The sequence below is a fragment of the Lepidochelys kempii genome, chromosome 16 (genome assembly GCF_965140265.1).
Source record: "Lepidochelys kempii isolate rLepKem1 chromosome 16, rLepKem1.hap2, whole genome shotgun sequence".
Taxonomy (NCBI): Eukaryota; Metazoa; Chordata; order Testudines; family Cheloniidae; genus Lepidochelys; species Lepidochelys kempii.
The window spans coordinates 28,409,869-28,432,520 of record NC_133271.1 but is presented as its reverse complement, the minus strand read 5'-3'; the positions used below and the strand labels follow the sequence as shown (position 1 = coordinate 28,432,520).

The following is a 22,652-nucleotide window of genomic DNA, read 5'->3' as shown; positions in this document are numbered from 1 at the left end:
CATGGAACCCTCCCATTGTGAATAATGCTTACACCATCCAGCCTAGGGTCGCCTTCTTATGGTGAATCACCAGCTTTTAGCTTTCGAAAGAGTTTCCTTGTCCATCCTCCAGCATCCCTCTGTTTTGTCCCTTCACGGTGTTGCTGGATACAGTCGACTGTAGCACAGTTTGTCTATAAGGAACATTTGAGCAAGCTCTGGCAGAACGAAAGCCAACGTTGCAGGGCTTGGCCTGGGAGTTGCTAACAACTTTTGAAAGTGGCCATCGGAATGCAGCCATTCTGGGGACAAATAAATGGCAAGTATACAAAGAATCATAGAAGATCAGGGTTGGAAGAGACCTCAGGAGGTCATCTAGTCCAACCCCTTGCTCAAAGCAGGACCAACCCCAACCAAATCATCCCAGCCAGGGCTTTGTCAAACCGGGCCTTAAAAACTTCTAAGGACAGTGATTCCACCACCTCCCTAGGTAACGCATTCCAGTGCTTCACCACCCTCCTAATGAAATAGTGTTTCCTAATATCCAACCTAGACCTCCCACACTGCAACTTGAGACCATTGCTCCTTGTTCTGTCATCAGCCACCACTGAGAACACCCTAGCACCATCCTCTTTGGAACCCCCCTTCAGGTCGTTGAAGGCTGCTATCAAATCCCCCCTCACTCTTCTCTTCTGCAGACTATATAAGCCCAGTTCCCGCAGCCTCGCCTCATAAGTCGTGTCCCTAAGCTCCCTAATAATTTTTGTTGCCCTCTGCTGGACTCTCTCCAATTTGTTCACATCCTTTCCGTAGTGGGGGGCACAAAACTGAACGCAGTACTCCAGTGGCCTCACCAGAGGGGAATAGTGGGGGGACGGATAGCTCAGTGGTTTGCGCATTGGCCTGCTAAACCCAGGGTTGCGAGTTCAATCCTTGAGGGGGTCATTTAGGGATCTGGGGCAAAAATTGGGGATTGGTCCTGCTTTGAGCAGGGGGTTGGACTAGATGACTTCCTGAGGTCCCTTCCAACCCTGATAGTCTATGATTCTATGAATCACTTCCCTCGATCAGCTGGCACTGCTCCTACTAATGCAGCCCAATATGCCATTAGCTTTCTTGGCAACAAGGGCACACTGTTGACTCATATCCAGCTTCTTGTCCACTGTCACCCCTAGGTCCTTTTCTGCAGAACTGCCGCTTAGCCAGTCAGTCCCCAGTCTGTAGCGGTGCATGGGATTCTTCCGTCCTAAGTGCAGGACTCTGCACTTGTCCTTGTTGAACCTCATCATATTTCTTTTAGCCCACTCCTCCCATTTGTCTAGGTCACTCTGGACTCTATCCCTACCCTCCAGCGTATCTACCTCTCCCACCAGCTTAGTGTCATCCACAACTGATGACAAAGGGAGAGAGAGACCATCTATTTTATATGGTAAGTAAGCAGAAATAATAATAATAAATAATAATAATGTAAAAGACTCATCAATAAAGTCTCTGCACTAAAACATTCCAAAATATCAATTAAAGTTATTAGCTGAGAGATTAAATATTAAGACACAAATCCTGTATCTGTGTGGCTGGGACCCACCAGGGTCCAGCTGCATAGCTGCAAAATTAGGGCCTTTGAGATCTGTCACCTGATCTATAGCATAGCATCACACGTATTGTAAATAGCCGTGAGGAGTGTGACTACTTGGTAGAGGGAACCAGCAAATCAGATAACCTCTACACAAAAGGAGAACCCTGGTTTGTATGAGAGTGTCCCTAGGAATAGCCCCCAAGGGAAAGAACTAGAGAAAACAGGGTCTCCCTTGGCAGAATAAAACATTTCCCACATTTTTCAGGAGGTGCCAGAAGCTCTCTAACAACTGCAGTTCCAGGGCCTGTGCAGCCAGTTAATTCCATCACATTTTCTTTCCCTTGGGCTGGTTGCAGGAGAAACAGAGTGGCCTGAACTGTTCCCTCGGGGCATGGAACACATCTGGTATTTGACACGGCCACCGAGAAAGACCGCTCCCATATCCGAGGTGACGTCTTTGAGAAACCAAGACAAACACTCACCCAGCGTGCTCGGTCTTGAAAGACTAAATAATCAGTGACCAATCTATGGGCAGACTGAATAGGAGAAACAACTAAGCCACAGTTCCCAGAAACCAAAACCAGAAACTTTTATTCCTACAGATGATGCCTGTTGGCGTCACCCTCTCACCCGTACACTACTCTGTTCCTCCTCCCATCACTGGGTGCTACGTACATGTAGAAAGCTCCCAAGGAAAGCTCCCAGAGTTGTCCAAGGATCTAGTAAACTCATACTAAGGCAGTGACTGACTTTGCAAACCTTCCGGGTTCAAGCGATTCTCAGCCAACACTTGTTGAGGAATCATGGCTTAGTTATATACCTGTCTCTTTTGGGAGAGTGCTACAGAATTTAAACAGGCAAGAAATCAATAGGGATCTGCCAAAAATCAATTCTAAAGATCTGCAATATTTAACAGAGAATGGCGTTCTTTCTATGGGTTTTTAAAACTATCCTATAGAAAGCTACAGTACGGATACCCTTTCCCATTAAATTCCTCAGGGTGATGCAGAAGTCCCACAGAAAGATTATCATTCTGTATTAAATTCTGTAGGGCTTTTCCATAACTGTGTGAAGTTCATAGTAATCATGTAGATTTGAAATGTATTTTGAGATTGTATCTAAACAATAACCCTGCCCAAACCCACATATAAAGTGACTGGAATAGTCTCTTCGTCCTCAAAAGATCCCAGCAGTTAGTACAATCCCCGACCCCGACACACCCCACCTCTGAGTGTGCCAGCAACAAGTTCACTCACTGTCCCTGGACAATTCATGCCTTCCTATTTAAGCTGAAATCGTCACCATGCCATGGCTAGTTCACCGATGGCATGTGGCTCCCCTGCACTGGAGAGAGACCAACGCTTTTCATATATGGCAGGCTTCCAAACAGTTGTGTAAGAGCAATGACTTTTGGTTATTACTGACCAGACATGGATTGGAACCAGTGACCCTGTCACTAGAGGTTTTAAAGAACAGGCTGGACAAATGCCTGTCAGGAATGGTCTAGGTTTACTTGGTCTTGTCTCAGTCGAGGCGCTGGACTCGATGACTTCTCAAGGTCTCTTCCAGGCCTACACTTCTATGATTCTATGACCTAGCAGTGACACATATTCTGTATCAAGACACCATTTCCCTGCGTTGCCTAGTCTTTGCCTAGGTAGATCTGACAGGCATCAGTACAGTATCTCTTCCTATGAGAAATGGATGGGAATAATCTAAGGCTAAGGGTTTTCCTTCTGAAACAAAAGTCACTAGAAACTCTAAATCCAAGAAACCCAATTTTATCCTTTGCATAACAGTGCAAATCAGGAGCCACTCCATGTGTGAAACCAGCTTGAGAAAAGAAACAGTATCACGGTATTGGAAAACAGAGAATTTGAAATGCAGGGAGGGAAACAAAGGATAGTTGTTTTCTTCCTTCTGTGTAACTATGTCTATGGCATCTGTATCAGACCAGTGAGGTGCCTGCACCCTTCTCAGATTAAAACTGAAAAAGCAAACAGGAATTTCAGAAAGAAAAATGTTTTCAACTGTTTATTATCTCCCAGGTGTAGCTCCTCCCCAAGAGTCACATTCAATTAGCTCATTCACTGGAATTGGATACAGGAAGAACAGGGAGCTGGAAGTGAGAATCCCACTCCTACAAAACACAAAATGTGATGGACCGAATTTCCCAGAGAATTCCCCCAGAAGGAAGTAGCAGATGACAGAAGCTAGGGCAAAATGACAATCTCATTTGATGTAGAACTGCAGAATAGTGAATTCATTTTTAACGGATCTGATACGTCCTCAAGTGCAATTTGTTGTAAATTACTAAGATTTAATATTAACCTTTAAAGGGCATGTCACAAAACTATATCCTATAAATACAACTTGTTAGTTCACTTAGAAATTCTCTCTAATATGAAAAACCTCACCCCCCACTGTCACCCTTCTTTGCTTGCTGTACGGTAGATGCTGCCTTCTTCCTAATGTTGTAGATTCCAACTAAATCTCAGTTGTCAAATTAGTAATTCATCTTCCTAGAATAACAATATTTTTAGCAAAGCTACCAGATTTAAATAATCAGATCTGCCAATGCTACCCTAATTTAACCAGGCTGACGAACTTTCATAGGCAGCATCAGCTAACAATGAGTTTCTAGATGACAAAGAATTTAAGACTGGAGTTCACTACACTACTCACTATAATAAGCACTTGTTCTTTTCTACAATGTGCACATACAAGAGGAATCTAAATAATAATTGCTCTTATTATCTTGAAAAATATGTGGCGATTAATAGTGATGATAGAAATCTGTATAATTGTTCACTGAAACCTCCAATGATCAGATGCATTCTTAAAATGTCCATTAATAACGAACTTTATAACAAAGAGCATCAAAACTCAAGCCAAGCTTTTGACCATTTAAAAAATGATGAACATATGATTTCAAATATTTTAAGTTTTAACTCTTTTTATGCCCCCTCTGTGAAAGGTACTGAGATACCCTCAATATGATACATATGTCATTGTGGTTCACAGCACCAAGTTCAACCTGTTATTTATGCAAATAATTAATTACTCTTGTAGCCATCTAGCAGTTTGTCATGACACGTTAATGACTTGATAGACTTCTATGAACTAGTGAACACAGAGCAGCAGAGCGCTTTTATCGTCGTTTAATTTAAAAACGATCCTGTGTGAAATTATCTAGTCGTGAGTGATGGAAGCATAAAGAACAGACTCAGCAAAGCTTCTTTTGGATCATTGCTTTATTAATGGTAACGTCAGGGAAATGAAAAATGCTAACATTGTCATATTTAGCTCCTGGGTATAGATGAATAGCTGCTTTAGTGCTTGGAGGGTTCAGTGTGCACACTGCAGTGAGCACTAATCCTTCACACCACTGTGGAGGGAGATGCAGCCACGGAGGAGTTTACGTCCCTAGAGTCCCAAGGAAACAACAGCCACTTCTGCACTGAAATTCTCACCCCAGGATTTGATAGCTTTGAATTTCTTTTATTGCTTTCTTTTCACAAACTTTTATACAGGAATTTTCAACAGCTGATATTAAAAACCTACAAAAACGTCCCTCCTGATTGTGTGAAAATTAACCATTAAATTCAATTTAAAAAACCAACAACACTGAATATATTGCTGCCACTTTTAACACTTAAGTTACCTTAGCTTCTACAACCAGCTTCCTGCAACAGCATAACAGTCCGCAAGCCTCTCTCCAGCTCCGAAAGCACTGTGCAGGGTTTGTGTTTCACGAAGATGAGGATCTCAGAAAATAGCTTCAAACAGTCTCATAAAAATGGCAAAGCTCACCTGGCTAAAGACCACATCATTTTCAGCTGAACAGCTAACAGAGGGAAATAATGTCTTCACTGGTTCCCCTGAGAATTTGGGACTACGTGGGAACAAGTTAATGATTGGCACAGGACGCGGGCAACTCAGGAGTTCAAATCTGGCAGCTCCCCACACAAAGGGATCACTATCCAGCGTGAAATTAAATGAATATATTACAAAAAGACACGATGCTGCATTTGCAGATACCTTGGACAAATGCTAAAGGATACTGTATCCGATACGGTCAAAGACCGTAAACTCAACGTATTGGGTAAGGACTTTGGGGTAAGGACTTAATATGTTTGTGCAGTGCCCAGCACAATGTGGTCCAGATTTTGGCTGGCATCTCTTGGTGCTCCTGTCATATAAATAATCAATCCTATTAATATGGAAACTTGGCCATGAGTTGTCTGAGGCTTGGATTTTCAATGGGAGCGAAGGGCACTATGTACTCAAATCCCACTGCAATTCAAATGTGAGCCAAACACCTAACTCCCTGAGGGTCCTTTGCAAATCTCAACCTTGGTGTCTATTCTATGGGCAACCAACAGCAACGGCGTATGTGGGGCGTGTGCAGGATTCAGGGACAAGTGCCACCTCCTGATAAATCTGCTGTGAACATGCAGATGGTTTTCCCTTTAGAAGATATATACTCTCTGTAATTATGATTATTAATTATGGGGTAATGACAATGGGCTCAGTGCTTTACAAGGAGCTCACAGTCTATGGGACAGACCTGCTGGGGACTCAGAGGAGGAGGAGAAGTGATGTTTCCAGTGTAGAACAGGTCGGCTGCCTACAGAAACATGCTAGGATAGAACTGTGTGTGTGAAACCTCGCTTCTGCTAGAGGTGGAAGAGTCTGACAAGCAAGGACACGCCAAAGCCGTGCCCGGAGTAATCCCTCCACCTGATGCCAGTTGTGCCCTGTTAATTTTCGCGCACACCATTCCAGCAGTGGCGGTTATTGGCACTGCTACTGGAAGGAGACCAAGTAGCCTGCGTTACTAGCTGGAGTTGAAAGTGAAGTTAGCAGTGTGAATGCCAAAGGGGAGTTGGAGAAGGCAGGAGCTCTAAAGGGCCAAGTTCTGCTCTCAGGTGAATGGCACAGACCCACTGTCTGGAAGTAATGTGCCTGGAGCGCTAGTGACCCTTATGAGCAGGCTCGGGGTAACAGGGTGTCACAACACCGCCCATGCTCATCTTGCTAAGGAAGCTTCACTGTATTCAGTGTGTCTTTCATCCTCTGCATTTCTGCTGCTTGATAATTATCCTTGCACAGCATTATGTTTCTCTAAGAAACAGAAATGTCCTGTCCTTCCTCTCCAGTGCCCTCTGAATCCTGCAGGGCCACGAGTCCTCTCAATTGCAACTGGACTCCAGGGAGCTGGGGTCATTCAGTAACAGGTAGGATCAGGCCCCCTGCCAAAGCAATGTTTTAGCAGCAGTAAGAACAACAGGCTGTGCAGGGCAGGGGAAAAGGAGCAGGGGCCACCCCGTAGATCTGGCCATCACTCACAATTTTAGAAAATGTTTTGTTTTTTTCTATGAGCACATGAGGTTTTGCAGTTGGTGGGCGGAAGCCCCTCACAGCATGGATTGGGGCACACTTGTACTTTATGCTTTGGCTCGTTCTTACCCACTGCCCTGTAGCTTTTCGTCATTTAAAAGGCTGCAGGACTCAGCAATATTGCTCCACTTTGCCAAGTGAGTATTGTCTGTCGAGAAAGGTGTATGACAAGACTGATGGGAACGCTTTCCTTCTGCAGCATTCCTGGAGAATGCAACAGGGACAAAGCCAATAGGGTTCTACAGAAACTACTTTGGAAAACCATTAGAATTTAATGGAAAAGAATCTTCTCTGGATGATAAGCACCTTGGGGCAGGGACTATCTCTTTGTTTTGTGTCTGTACAGCACCTGTGACAAACAGGTCCTGGTCCATGACCTGGCTCTTATGCCCTATGGTAACACAAATACTAAGAGCTTTCTTTTCAAGCCATCCTAGAGGATTCAATAGCAGAGACATGATAATCTATTAAATCCCAAAGAATTACTCAAGAATTGAGGAAGAGGTTAAAATTTCCATTGATTTCTATAAAACTTCTCTATAATCCTTGTCTTTTGGAATAAAGTGTTTTATTGCTAAGTCTGACACTTTATTTGACTTCCAACATACCCAAAGCTTTGGTTCTCATCAGTGCATTTCTACCTCCTGCTCAGAATCTCATTTTTAGCAGAATGTTATCCTTTTTATGAACAATGCTTTACTAAACACATGGGAGATTCTGCTGCACACCAAGGTAAACAATGGGCAAAATGTCATGTGATCTCAATACAGAAGGAAATTATTCATAAATGTGGAAAAACACTTTACACTAGCCTGCAATGGGTTGCAAAGATCACAGGAGTATTTTGGAATGAGCCACATTTTCCATCCTGTACAGAGAAGCCCCCTACCTTTGAATTTCTGTCCATAGTGGTCCGAACATCAAGCCTGAAAAGTAACACATGTGTGCACAGGATGGAGAATGTGGCTCATTCCAATTGCACATTTGCACATCGCTAACTAGAGCAAAAGAGCAGCAACCTCCACCAAAAATCTGGCCCAACCCTCTCCCAATAAATTCGCCTGTCATTGCCAGAGGCTGTGTTCGTTGATGGATGGGCTGAAACACCTCCCCACCCCCCACCTTCAGCTTTTTTTTTTTTTAAAACAAAGAAAAGTCCCTACATGTTAAGAAACTGACCCCTGTTTATTGTGGCCTGTCTCCAGCTTCTCTCCCAGCCAACAGAGCAGACATACTGTAAATAATTTCTCAGACCAGGAGACGGGGGAAAGACAAAGTTACTCCCTAACCCAATAGGCTTCCATGACATGACAAATAAGCTGCAGCCTGACAATGTCTCCAAGACATATTGTAGTTTACTTTGCCGTTCGGGCCGGCCATCTGTGCCATTTCAACAGAGGCTGCCTTCACAGGCTGCTGGAAGAGGACTAGCGAGAGTCCATCAGTCCCCGAACAGCTCAGTAGACTCCTCCAGTCATTAGTCAAATGGCCTAATGAGAGCAAGTGAAAGCAGCCCCCGACCACCAGGAGCATTTTGGGAGGGGAGGAGCCCATGACCTGTACTAAGAGAACAAGGACAGCACTGTGCTTCGCATGGTGAGGAGAACAGGGGGTTCTGGTGAGCTGTGAAAGGGAATGTGAGGTTTTCTCCCGGGACACCTGGGTTCCTTTTTGTTCTGGAGATATGCAAGGCAAGGCTGAGTTACTGATGTCCTGGCCCCAGAGCTTGCTGGTCCTCTGGCCCCAGTGGAGGTTAGAGCAGCAGGGGCAATACCCTGGCACAAGGTTCACAATGGACAGGGAAGGATCGGGGGGGGGGGGTGGGTGAAGTGAGCTCCACAAATCCCTCTCCTGTCCTGCTTATGTCCTGCCTCTGGAGCTCCCCTGACCTGGCCTCCCTCCCTTTATGCTGGGGTGGCACAGCCCTCCATGGGCAGAGAGCTTGCCCATGCAAGGGGAATTCCCCACTGGCTATTTCAAGTAGTTGTGCATGGCACAATGTGGCCTCAGTAGACCAGACAGCCTGGCCCCAGAACGTGAGCGATAGAAAGAAGACGGTCAAATCCAGACCTTCTGTTCTAACCCACCGAGACAGGCGAGCATTCAGAAAGGGTTGGATCACTACAGGTTAAGAATCTCTGCATCAGAGCACCAGCCTGCTCAGCTGGGGGCAAGCTGGCAATCTGAGATGGGGGAGAAGGCATGAAATGAAGCAGTTTGCAGGTCCTGGGGAGGAAGAGGAGTGTTCTCAGACAGTGAGTGTTGCATGCTTGGATCCCCCCTCACTAAAGAAGGTGGCCAGGCCTCTCTTGTTAGAGCAACGTGGGCTCGGTACAAGGATGCGAAAGACTCCAGTCACCCCAGCCATAGGATAAACACATGCACTTGCTTGTTATTCTCTCCTTTAATCTTAATACTGAATACACTCACAGACCATCTGCCCCAGGGCACTGCTGGGTAGGCTGCCCTTGTGCACCAGGCAGCGAGATCTGAAAGTTTAGCGCCGTGCTACTGAGCTCAGCCTGTTCATTCTCTTACTCCCACACTCAGCTATTTGATGTCCCTGGCATCGCTTTTGCCTACACCATTTCAAAACCTGCCTAATGCACATACAAATTAAAGCACTGAACCTTTTGCAAGCCCCAGGCATGGCATTTCCTCTTTCCAGTTCACCGGAGAACTGCCTGCTCTGCCACTGTGGCAGAGTGTGATCTAAAATGGGTTTTGAGTCAGGAGCGCGGCAAGCCTGCAGTGGGTTTTCTGGTTTGTAACAGTTCCCCAAATTAAAATGAGCCCCAATCGGACTCTTCCCTCTCTGAGACCATTCTAACAAGGCACTTGCTGCGCCCCAGAAGAGGAACAATCTTGGGCCAAGATTAGTGGCACTTTTAAAGGAATCCCCTTAGACTATAACCTCAGGAGGAGGAAAGAGAATCCTTATCTTCACATGAGATATAAAGCATACTTTCTGTAATTTCTAATTCCGGAAGCCAGAAACCTATTGGTGTGCGTGTCCTTCACATTAGGAACAACAGAGAATATGAGCAGACAACTCACGCCGTGACTAACAAGCGACAGCCACACAAGGGCTGAGGCCTACTTGGCAAGCTCTTGTCCAGTCAGAAACAGTAAACTGGAGATGCTTCAGACTAGTGGACGTTGCTAGCTCACCCCATGCCCACACTAGTAACTGTGATGAATGGATGTGTTCACGGTTTTGGAAAGAAGGCTCAGTATAGAGATAGCATTGGAAGGTCTCTGTTTTACTTGGAACAACATTAATTAAAAGCAGAAGACGGGTGTTTTGTCCCTACTGGACTGCATTATTAAAATTATTAAAATTCCTTTTGTTAATTTGAACTCAATCCTTAGAATTTCTCTACATCTTTGCTGGGTTTTGCCACTAACTTGCTGCAACATGGGAACTTCCGTGCTGAGAGATCCAGCAAACAAAACTTTTTTTAAAAATACACCTGGCTTTGATTTTGTTAAAAAATAAAAATGTCAAGTGCAGAATGGGGACAGCTAAGCAACCCCTCCCAGCTGTGGCTGCACCAGCATCTGCAGGAAGCAGAGACACTTCAAATGTGCCCTTCAAATTGCAAGTGTTTACAAACTAAGATATTGATTTTATTATTTTTTAATAAAACCTTCTTTAGAAGTCTTCCTCAAATACTGAACTTCAATGATCTCACCTGGGGAAGTGCCACTTCCTGGCAACAACCGTTAATTAATGACACCAGAGCAGGTACAAAAGAGGCTAGCGGTACTGGACGCTTGCAGAGTCTGAGAGATGGAGAGAGAAATGGTGTCTTTGAGGGCTAAGTGAGCCTCTCCCAAAGCGGTATGAAGCTGTGCATTTTCCTCCACTTCTGATACATTGGGCTTTGAGCTGAAGGAGAGAATAGGCATTTTTCAATTACCATTAGCTCTAAATGTAATGAGACAGAGACTCCTTGGAACTCATTAAACATGTAAATATCTGTCTGTATCATAGGCACATAGAGCTGCAGGCACGTACAACTTGGTCTGACACCTGAAAAAACAATATCAAGCAGTGCCCAGAATAGCAGTAGCGTTTCACGATTTGAGGTGACAAACACCTCTCTTTCTGATGAGCCTTTACCTTGATCAGTAACAGCTGCTTTCTTACAGAGCTCCTGGCTTTTGCATTTGAATTGTTTTCAGCCCCTAGGTTAGAACTTAGGCACATTTAGGGAACATGCTGCATTGTGTGATAGTATCCTGCTGCTGCGTGGGCTTGGCTTTTCCTTTGCTCCGACAGACACAGGATCATGGAGTGCCTTGCTCAATGTACTTCTTCCAGGGAGATGCTGCATGATCCAAAGCTCATAATGAAGTGCTTGGAACTTGCCTTTGAAGTGTCTCATTAAACAAGGGATGAATTTGTACGATGAGATGAAACAAGGCAAAGTATTAACAGTGGCCACTGTTCTGTTTTATAGAGGGTCTTATACCACTCTCTTCACACAGTAGAACAGCCCCTTCTAGCCAGGCATTCAGTGAAGTGACTTACGGCCATTACATGTGGTTCATTCTCAGATCCTCTCCCCAGGGGAGAGCTGTGCGTGCAGTGTAGCATAGCGTTTTGTTTCGGTAGGGCTTTATTTTGGAGGATTTCATCTTCTGAAGTGTATGTGCTGTTTGGTGTTTATGGTATCGCAAACTTGTGGAAGAAGACTGAGTGGCTGCCGCCTGGAAGTATCATGCTACAGTGAGCCAGACAAAATAGAGGCAGGCCTTCCGCAAACGTGAACGGGAGGAAAAGCCAAACCTGTTTCTCCCAGAGCAGCACTGAGGATTAAATGATCCCTTGGTGGGAAGCATCCTGCTAAAAAGCAAGCTGGTCTGTGACGTTATCAGAGCAAGACCGGGGTGCTTCCCATATCTCTGTGCTGATTGCACCTGTCCAGACACATTCCTGGACTAGCACAGGCCTGGACTGCCATGCAGCAGGGAGACCCAGACCCCCTTCCCAGGAGAGCAGGAGTTTTATTTATTTACATGTTGTCATCTGCCCATCTTCAGCACTAAGGTTGCCTCTGCGTGGAGACAGACAGAAAAGTTAAGGCAAATCAATTAAAAAGCGTGAAGCCAAAACTCAAAGCACATCAACCCCCTCCCTGTGGATACTCTCATTCAGGAGTAGAGAGCCCTCAGATTGCTTTAACTTTATCCTCCCAAGAAGGATTAAATTACAGCAAACTAAGGACACTTCACTCCTGAACAAGAGCATCCACACCGGGGCTAATGAGCTTTCACTTACGCACATTGACTTTTTACCGTCAGCTGATTTGCCTTCGCTCTCCTGACTGTCCCTGTGTGCACAAGCCAAACAGCATGTGGGCTGTGTTGCTATGCCCTTTGGCCTTCCTCACTTCTCCCCTGGCCTCCTGTGGGCAACTCACCCATAGCATCCTATCTAAAAATCCCCTGGGGAGCCAGTCATGGCAGAGACTTAGTCTTTCTAATTGCTCTGTAAAGCGCCCAACACACTTATGGGTGCAGTAAAAACAACAAGTCACAACAAGAATAGGCACACTTCGTCTATTAAACACCCAGGCTTTACCAGGGAGCAAGAGACATCCAATGAGGCTCACAAAGCGAGATGCTAAAGTAAAAGCCTGTTGTGGTGGCCAGAATGGTGCCATTCCAACCCCTCCCTTACGCCAGGAAAGGAAAGGCCTGGGAGAACAGAGCACCTATCCTGCAGGTTCTGGGTTCCTGCAAGCCAAGGAAGGAAGCACCAATCGAGGTGCTGGGCCTAACCCATATGATGGGGTTAGAGCCTGTATAATCTGAATGCAACCAAAATGTCATAAAAGGCCTAGAGGCTAAAAGTGGAGACAGGTCAGACTCGGACAAGCAGGCTTACCTCAGACAGTTTTTTCCAGAACCTGGAGATCCACATGCCCATGAAGCAGCTGTGAACTGACAAAGCACTCTGGATAATAGACTTCAGAATACCGACCCCACCCACCAAGCAGCTTCATTCATATTCAAATTTCTATAACCATTAAAAACAGTTTACAGTTACGAAGTGTCTCTGTGAATGTCTCCACTCTCAGCATTTGGAAAGAATGACTATAATAATATTCCCCCCAAAAGTCTGCGTGTAAGTCCTGTCCCATTAGAGCCAAAGTTACAGTTGTGTGAATAAACAGCACTGCACAGGAAATGCAAGCAGCACCTTTCACACTGACAGAGCAGGCATGGCCATGAGCACCGGACACCTGGTCCAGGAGCATGTGCATCAGTCCTGAGGGTAGAAAGTACCCACTGGAGGAAACCCCTTGACAAGTGCCCCGAAGAACACCGTCTGCACCTCAGGAGAGAGAAGAAGTCAGCAAGGCCGTGCCACATCTCTGATGTACAAGGGGCTCCCGAGGCAGAGCGGCGGCAGAGGGGGCTGAGGGGACACATGACTTTGGAGGTAGGTGGGTGGATTTTCAAAGATCAAATAAAAATCAATGCTGGGAGCTACCCAGAGTTGGGATGTGAACACATTGGCTCCCTGGGGGTGATGTCATCCTCCTTCATCTTGGGCCCTCTGGCCCCACACAAGCACCCATGCTATCCAGTGCTAACATTTCCTCACGGAGGGAGAGTCACCTAAAGTAAAAGCAAACTGCAAATCAGACGTTGGAGTTCTGAAAGTATTTTAATTTTTAAGTGTCTGAGTCATTAGAAAGGCCACATATTTCTATCAGGTAAATCTCATTTGCATATGCAAATTATATCTAAATACTACGCACCATTAATATGATTACTAATTACATAATAATAGTCACCGGTCTTCACACAGATCAAACTTACAGTTTTGTATCTATTAGGGAAATTGTGCTTTGTAATTAAGATAATCCTCATTTCCAGATGCTAATTATCTATATAATAATTAGCCCTTTTTGCTAATGCAAATTAAGGATTTTCATCCTTATTGGTAAAGGAGTTGCTTATTACTTAAAGGAAAGACACCTCAGAAATCCTCCCCACCCCACTAAAGGTGAAAAGGTAACTTCATTTTTATCAGTCTCATTTGTGAATGCAAATCAACCTTGATTAATCAAGTCAGAGATAAACGCGCCCGTCTCATAGCATGGATGGCTGCCTATTGCATCTTTCCTACCCTCAAAGGAAAAGGAACATTTACAGCCCACAGCCCACAAAAATATTTCAGACAGATGCAGCAATTCATCTCTCTGTTGCAAAAGCAACACTGATACCTAGTGGTGCTTTGCTAGAACACCTCCCAGAACCCCCTGGCACCAATGGGGAGTCTGAATAGGATTCTGCCTGTTTCATTGTCAAAGAATTAAAGAATGAGCTTTTGTCTAGGTAGGAAGAACAGATTTTGAGAAAATGCTTAAAGAAAACAGGGACACCGCAGTTGCATGTATTATTAAGTTTTCTGTGCTCAAAACAGCAATGAAAATAAGCTGGCACCCTCGCACGGTGACTAATGAGGTCTACCTGCGTAAGAACAGAAGGGCTGACAGCTAGCAAAGCCTACTTGGCAGGATCCAACCTGGGCTGCGATACATTCATCATCCGCTAAACCAATCCACCAATTCCACACCACCATTTGTCATTAATTATGCTAATCAGCAAACCATTACTCTCTGATGACACTAGAGCACTTATTAGCTAGTTATGGCTTTTCAAATGCATAGCTTATTGTGTATGCAAGGGCTGTGCATACATTAGCCCACAGGGAAGAAATGTCCAATTATGAAAAGAAGAAATTTGCTATTATCTTCTTCTAACAAACCAATTTAGTAATTATAAAAGTCTCTGAACTCGGAAGGGTTTTTTTTTAAAATAGGAGAGTTTAGCAACTGAAACAAGAGAATTTTGTTTGCAATAACTCTGAGGGTTGGAAATAAAGTGACATTATTGAAATGAACAGATTTTGTTACTTATACATAATTTTTGCATCCAAACTTTAAATGATCAAAGGCTTAGAATTTTTTAGAAAATGGTCTTGTGTTGGTCTGTTTTTTAAAGTAATTAATTTAGTTCTATAAATATACTCTTGTTGCTATGAGCTGAACAAATGTGTGTAATGTTTTACAGTTCGTTTACAGCAGGTGCAAGACATTCATAGAGGGAGGTGAGAAAGTGTGGTCCCCTATGTCATATGTAATTATATGAGAAAGAATCATCTCTGCTAACTCCTAACATGTCCGGGAAATACAACATCTGATAAGAGGATCTGAATGACCTTGCCGAGGCCTGTGTAACGTACACCATAGGAATACGTGGAAATTTACAGAAGCACCTTTAAAAAAAGTGAGACCACTGCCAGATCCTGAAAGAGTTAACAGATTCAAGAGAGTATTTCAGGAATCGATTACAAATAACCAACAAAAACAATGTTCTTGGATATCCAATCCATTTACAGATTCTAAGTTGTTTTGTTCACTCTGAGAGTCATACCTCTAGTTTTCGAAGCTTAATATGTGTTAAGAGATCATTAATATCATCAGAGTAAATGGGCCTATTAAAACATCTTTAAGCAATATCTGCACATAAATCTCCCTAAACTATATTTAATGACTGTACTTAAGATACATTATATGCAAGTCTTAATGAGACATTAGATAGCATTTTAAAGATTAAAATTAGAGAATTCACATAAAGTCTGTCCACTCAATGTAGCCTTAAGCTATGCTGATGAAAAGCATTACTATCAAATTATTACTTCATTAGAACAAATATTTTCTAATCATTTCTGATTTATACCATTAATCCGATATATAATAGCTATATACAAAACAATTTTCCAGTTGCAGGGGAGACAAGTGAAATTTTAAGCCTTTTAATGGCTGAGTTAATTACTTGTCTTTAGTGAGTTAAAAATAAGCACTCTTTTAAAGACCATTTCCTGTACCCCTGATTTTCTAATTTAATTGGGAAATTAAATTCTATAATCTACATTTTAAAAACGTTTGCTGTTTTACTTTTCAAAGATTAGTAAGATTAATTAAATCCAACCAGAATATACCTTCAGCCTCTTTATAAATTTTGAAAAGGTGACCATGAAGGATTTTATGCCCAAATTTGGCCTGTGTAATAAAAAGCAGAGTTATTTTCAGGCCACACAAAAAACCAGTGCTGTTTGCGCCCACTGCTGGCCCACACCGGAAGTGAACAAGCAGACTGGCTCAGAGCGGAGAGAACATTGGCTGTTTGTTTCGGCAGAAGGCATGAGAATTAAAACAAAATAAAAACAACCAACCAACCACCCTAAAACTTGTCAAATGGAGAGAAAAACCAGCTACCGCCCACCGATGTCAATGGGATTCGTATAAAACACAGTGATCAGAGCCACCAAAAGAAAAGGCTCATGTCCTGCCTGTGGGCGTAGGACAAATAATGAAAAATAACAAGAAAGTTACACAGACTCTGGCATTATTCTCTGACAAACCTACTACAGCAGATGACGGAGTATGAATGAGAACCGTGTGCTTTGGAACAACTACTGCGCTACTTGATACTTTAGACAGATGACAGGGCTGTAAAGGTAAACAGCACCTCCCTAGGCACTGTCCAACTTCCACAGGGAGGTGACAGCCACCTGCATTACCAGCAGGCTGTGTGGGGGAAGGCTGCTGCCCTGCTCCCATCCACGCCGCTCCTGGAAGAGCTGGCCAAAGGGAAAGGCAGACCAGGGTGCCTGGCAGCAATCCTGCTGCGTATGCTGGTATCTCAAATGCTGACGGGAAACCAGTGCCGTGCTCTTCATGATAATCTGACAGTTTAGTCAACATTCAAAATGAATCACAATAACCTTCTTAGCAAGGGGGGTTTGTGTGTGTGGTTTATTCTGTATAAACAGCTTTCAATTAGATAAATGAAACCCAACAACCTTTATAAATGCTTTTCAATTATGAAATTATGCCATTGAGTGATCCAGATTACGTTAATCAGCGAAAACGCCACCATTGACACCTCTCAGTAGGGCTCAGTGCATGCCACTCGGATGACTGCTTCTCCTAACAACCCCCCCCCCAATTTAACTGCACCAGTCATTAAAAAAAAAATCCTCATTTATTAGGTGAAATCTGTAGCAACAAGGCTATTTTCATTTGTTCTGCCCAGATCTTTTATCCAAAGGAGAGAAAACATCTCCATGTAATAAGTTTGCATTTTTAACTGTGTGAATTATGCATTCTTCATAAACAACAGCCTGGTTCTCTACACTGGAACTCCTTTTTATTAGCAGCACAGTAACGAACAATGAGCAATGTGTTCTATTATTCTTCTTCAAATCACAAAATGCTCCATTAGAGTAACTGTGCTGGTCAATGTAATATAGTAGATTAAATTCAACTTCTGTGCAAAAACCACTGTAAAACAGCATGATAAGAAGGCTATAAAAAATTTAATTTTACTCCAAACTATCACCAAAAAAAAAATGGTGTGAAAAGTAATTTTGCATAATCAGTACACGCCATCTGGAACAATTAACTGATTTCTATAGAACTATGAGGATCAGTCATATCTGCTTATTAAAGATCAGAAATTATACAAGTAATAAATCCTTGAAAAAACTAAGCGTACTCCCGCCTGTCAACGCTATTTTAACTTCAAATACTGAAGAACGCCTGATAAGGCTGAAAAGAAGAGATTAATATATGCAAATTACATCCAGCATTTAAAATCCCCAACAACTGTCTCCAGTTTTCTGTCCCTTATTGCTGCCTTTATGTTTTATTCATACACCAACTCACCTGTCACTTCATAAGCTATAATATTATGGGGGTATTATTAAACAGCATAAAGCCGTGCTTTAATTGGAAAGCTTCATTGCATTTTCCAATTATTTGGAGTAAATTAAAAGCAGATGCACATAGTTTAATAAGGAGTCTAATATCAGTTCCGGGAAATCAAAATTCATTGTCATTACTATGCTGTGATAGTTTTGCAAACCGTACTCAATTTCAGAGGTTTTCAAAAGAAAATCTGTCTATGCAATCTGTTAATTGTCATTCGGTTAATAACTGTTTAAATATCCAAACTACACAACAGCTTTTGATTAAAAAAAATTAAACTATGGTACTCATACAAGCAAAACAAATACACTGCAGCTCCTCTTGAAGGCTTCACTCCTCCAGCAACCAGTACAAGATGCAGCAGCCTGTCTGCATAGCGATATGAGTAGCAGTGAGCACATCACGCTGGTACGCTGGCTCCCCACTGACTGCAGAGTCCAGTTCAAGGTCTCTGTCCTAACAACCAGAGCCCTCCATGGGCTGGGTCCGAGTTGCCTCCATGGTCATTACTTGTCTCATTATAACTATGATGCACTGGAAAAACTGCACTGTTGGTCAACGGAGGTAGGCTTATGCGAGTGCAGGAACTGGCGTTCGACTCCAGATACAAGAATGACCAAGGACCTCATCACCTTCGGAACTTAATGAAAATCCCACCTTTCCAAGTTAGCTTTCCTGCAAACCAAACCTTATAAACCCGCAACCTTGGGAGGAACAGGGAGCTTATCATTATTTCTGTGTGTCAGTATTTATGAGCCCACAGGCTCAGACACTGCCTAGGACTGGATCAAGATAAATCCCTGGACAGAGAGAGAGAAGCAGGCAATCCCTTGAAGACATTATAAGCACTGGAAAAATGGATAGAGACATTGGGAGTGTAGCTGTGCACTCTCACCAAAGCTGTGACTTGGTGCATTAGCCGAGACTTAGCTCTGGAGAGAGGCATACAGGGAGCAGGGCTGTAGTGAAGGCTTTTACAGTTTTGCATAACTTAGGAAAAATGAACCTCCAAAGTTTACCTGTTTGACATAAAAAACAGCTTTATCACTGAATTAACCAGAAAATCTACATGTTTGAAAAATAATATTGTTAATAGCAGACCTTGGAGCTCCACCATTCACCAGCTGGTCAATGACCTGATTAGAGTGTTGCTTACTTTTTGTGAAAGGAGGACACAAAACATTACTGCACATCAGCAAGCAGACAGAAAACCATACACAATAGGAGAACTGATTTTAGAAGTACACACACTCTCTCTCTCATATTTTCTAGTAAATACATGTCTATACTTTGTCTAAATAAATAAGATTTTACTTTTTGAAATATGCATGTGCTGCCTTTTACACAAGACCTCAGCCTCCCTCCACCAATTGTTGGCAATAAATGGAACCTTTTACACTCCTGAAGATTGTCCAGGACTCTCTCTAGCCAAAAGGGTGGAAATTGCAATAGGGCAAAAGCAGAGGCTGACTTGAATCTTGGCCCAGTGGGGTTTCAATGCAGAGCCCAAGCCATTCAGCTAATGTCACAACTGGTCTGTTATTATGGACCTCGCTGATTAAAATTCAGTGTCACAAATTTAAATTTGGTTCTGCTTCTCTTCTTGGAGAGATGCATTGAGTTCAAAAGCTGGGATGTCAAAATGCAGCACAGGGCCTCGCCTCTAGAGAGTGGAGTCCACTAAAACACTTGAACATAAGAGGGTAATGCAAAACAACCAGAAACTATGTTCAATGATGAAGATAAAAGCAATTCTTGTGCAGTGATCCAAAACCCCAGCATCTTTCTTTTTTCAAAATTACCTGTTTTAATACAGCGGACACACTGTGCCAAGTGAACCATTTAATTATCTGCAAAAATGATGAATCAAAACAATAGTTTGCAAAAATAAATGACTAACCTCTGATTAAAACGTCTGTCCTCATTACATGCAGACAAAAGATACTATACCTTAAGCAAATGTATATCGAGGAGACATGGCCGTACTGTGGCATGGATAACCTGACGTTTTATAAAAGGAAAAAAGCATGGCGTGCTGAAATGTAAGGAAATATTTAATTTTCCTCTCTTTCTAAATCTGGAAAACCAATTAAAAAGAAGGGTTTTTTTATGTGGCGTAGACAGCGAGCTTCTGAATCCTCTGAGCCAATCACAATTCCAAAGTAGGCACTGACAGAGAGCAAAGCCATCACACGCTGAACTGTTTATAGGGAATTTGATTCTACAAACGGACCGGGCTATGAAATTCAGATCAGGGTCTGTGGCAATGGGATGGCAAACCCTTTCAGAGGTGTTTCAGGAGGAAAAGGCACATGCCAGACCCAGAGCAGTGGTACAGAGATGGGCTGTGGGAAGTCAAATTGTTTGCAATAGATGAAGGCATGTGGGAGCAGACTAGTGTGAGGAGCAGAATAAAACCCAGCCTCTGGCAGTGACTTTATTGTGCAGGGACTCCAGACCTGTATGCCTCTAGACCTGTATGCTTTATTTCCATTCCAAATGCCTCCTGAAGAGAAAGGGGGGCAGCTATTCATCCATCTATCCACCAAGTTTTTAAGAGGCTACCCATCACGGGAGTATCTGAGCACTTTCTCTCAAAGATCACTGGATTTAAAAGAAGTTTTGAACACTTAGAGCCCGACTGATTCCTGTGCCAATGCCAAGGTTGTTCTTTCCTTCGGAGCATACGTTCCACTGATGCCTGAAGTGTTCCCAGAACCCGATAAACTGCAGCACACCTGGCAGAGGGAATTCATAGTTACCCATTGCCAGGATCTCCATTATCTAGCCAGGAAAGGAAGTTGGCATTTATCTCAGGAATCCATTTGCTTTGATGGTTCCCCAGATCATAAATACGATGAGTTTCCGATGTCTTTGCTGTCTCCGGCACTCGCAGTTATAGAGCTGTGTTGGGATTATCACTTATACCTACGTCTGATCTTATGTTCTTCCCTCCACAGCACTGAATTGAAGCTTCCAAACTTTTCCTACTGCAAACACCCGGAAGACAACGCTCAGATAACTGTAGCTCTTGCTCCAGAATCTGACTCTGGTTAGTGAGTGGGGTGTGGGCTTCCTCATGATGCCAAAGTGAGACCACCAGCCTGCCCTGGCTAAGGACAGTCAGAGAGAGATGGAGGCTGGAAGACCTGGGTTAGCTCTTCACTGGCTCCCCTCTATCCTCAGCAGAGCTGGGGGTGCAATTCACAGCAAACTGGGCAAAGTTAGCCCCTTGGTCTGTTTCTAAATTAGCTATGAGCAGACTAAGGACCTGGTTCTCCTCTACATCTGAGTGCAGAACAAGGGGCAGCTGAAGGGAGCAAGCTGCAGCTCCCAGATTCAGGCCTGCTCAGTCTTGGCGTACACTAGGGCAGCAGGTGCCTCCTCTAACTCACAGTGCTGGTGCAAAGTCCCTTATTCCTGCAGATGATCAGGCATAGCAGAGCTCAGCTCCTCCCTGCCCCTGCCGTGCCCCTTTCTGCCCTGACCCCAGGGACAAAGGTCTATGCTAACTCTACCAGTTCTCCTCCAGCACAGATTTCCGTTATAATGAGGACCTTTCCCCTGTGGTATCTCTGGCTGCTTTAAGGCCACCATGTGCTGTGCAAACAGGTCTTAGTAGATTGGAGACTCCAGCCCTACAAATTTCAATGCATTTGGCACGTGAAGTGACTTGGCGAATGCTTTGTGTGAACATGTGTCACCCCATGGGCTGCTGGCCTGCGGTCTGCTTAGATGGTTGTTTTGACAATTTGCTATCAGTAAGTTGCTAATTGTGCAAGGTGAGCAGTTACCTAAGTGACACAGTCAGAGTTGTTTCTGCTACGTGATTGGACGGCTTATTGGTCCATAATCAATCCCAGAGAGGGCCCATGTGGAATTATGAGGATATTTTTGCAAACAAAAATGTCACTCACGACTGTCACGGAACTCCAGGCCCTTTTCGGAACTAAGATTTATGGACATTTTTTTGCAGAATTTGCTCTGCTCTCCTTCTCAACCATGTATGATGTCTCAAGAATCCAGATGATGCCGTAACCAAAGGCGTCATAGCACCAAAGCTAGCCACGAGGGGAGTGCCAATATCTCATCTCCCAGAGCTGCCGGGACAAGCTCCCTTTTGGATTTGTCAGGCTTTTAGTGACCATCACTCGGTCTTGCCAGTTGAATCTGGTGCTAGCGAGTGTTTACTATCCTCTCAGATGTTGTATTTTAGTCAGAGAAACCAGACATCCCACAAGTGATTGTGTGTGAGCACTACAGAAACCAGGTGTAGCATAGACTGGAAAACCCTCCCCCCCCCCCCCCCGGCACTGCTCCATTTCTTGGCTCCTTCCAAATGGGTCACCTACAGGTGATGCACAGGGCAAAAAATGGCAAGTGCAGCTGCTTCCTTCCAATAGTGAATGTTACTTTACCGGGAGCTCACTAGGTCTTGGATGCTATAAAACAAGTCAGGCATGCAGAAAACAGTTCTCTGCCTAACAAAGGATTTCAGCTCTGCTAGAGCTTGTGTCATTCGTTTTCTTATAGACAACTGTAAAACAAATCTGTAGAATAATTAGCCTCTTTTCAGGGATGTGACAGATCTATTCCATCTCAACTCTGACCTACAAACCACCTGTCCTTTACATTAAGCTGGTTGAGACCTTCATCTTCAGTTAACTCCCCTCCCCACACCCTCCCGGCACCCCAAAAAATCCCCAAACAAAGAAAACAAAAAACCTGTAAGTATTCAAGAACAGAAATGGGCATTTTCAGAATACTGCAACTAAATCCAGGATTACAGCCGGAATGAAATAAAAGTGGGGTTCAGAATAAAATAAGGAAATATATTTGACTGGTACTTAGTTGCAACCCACTTCACATGCAGGTATTATGCTCTAACTGCATAAAAC

At 43.6% G+C, this 22,652-nt stretch overlaps 1 protein-coding gene across 14 annotated transcripts in view; it reads right to left on the bottom strand.

Annotated features, from left to right (window-relative positions):
• MVB12B (multivesicular body subunit 12B) overlaps positions 1-22,652 on the bottom strand; it is a 112,736-nt gene that overhangs the window by 32,731 nt on the left and 57,353 nt on the right. The window contains exon 8 of one of the 14 annotated variants that reach the window (XM_073314859.1): positions 10,589-10,850. The exons of the other annotated variants lie outside the window; for them this stretch is intronic. Coding sequence (XP_073170960.1) covers positions 10,780-10,850 — 71 coding nt within the window. The 3' untranslated portion in view covers positions 10,589-10,779. Of the gene's footprint in view, positions 1-10,588; positions 10,851-22,652 lie in introns of those variants that run through there. 14 annotated transcript variants of the gene reach the window in all.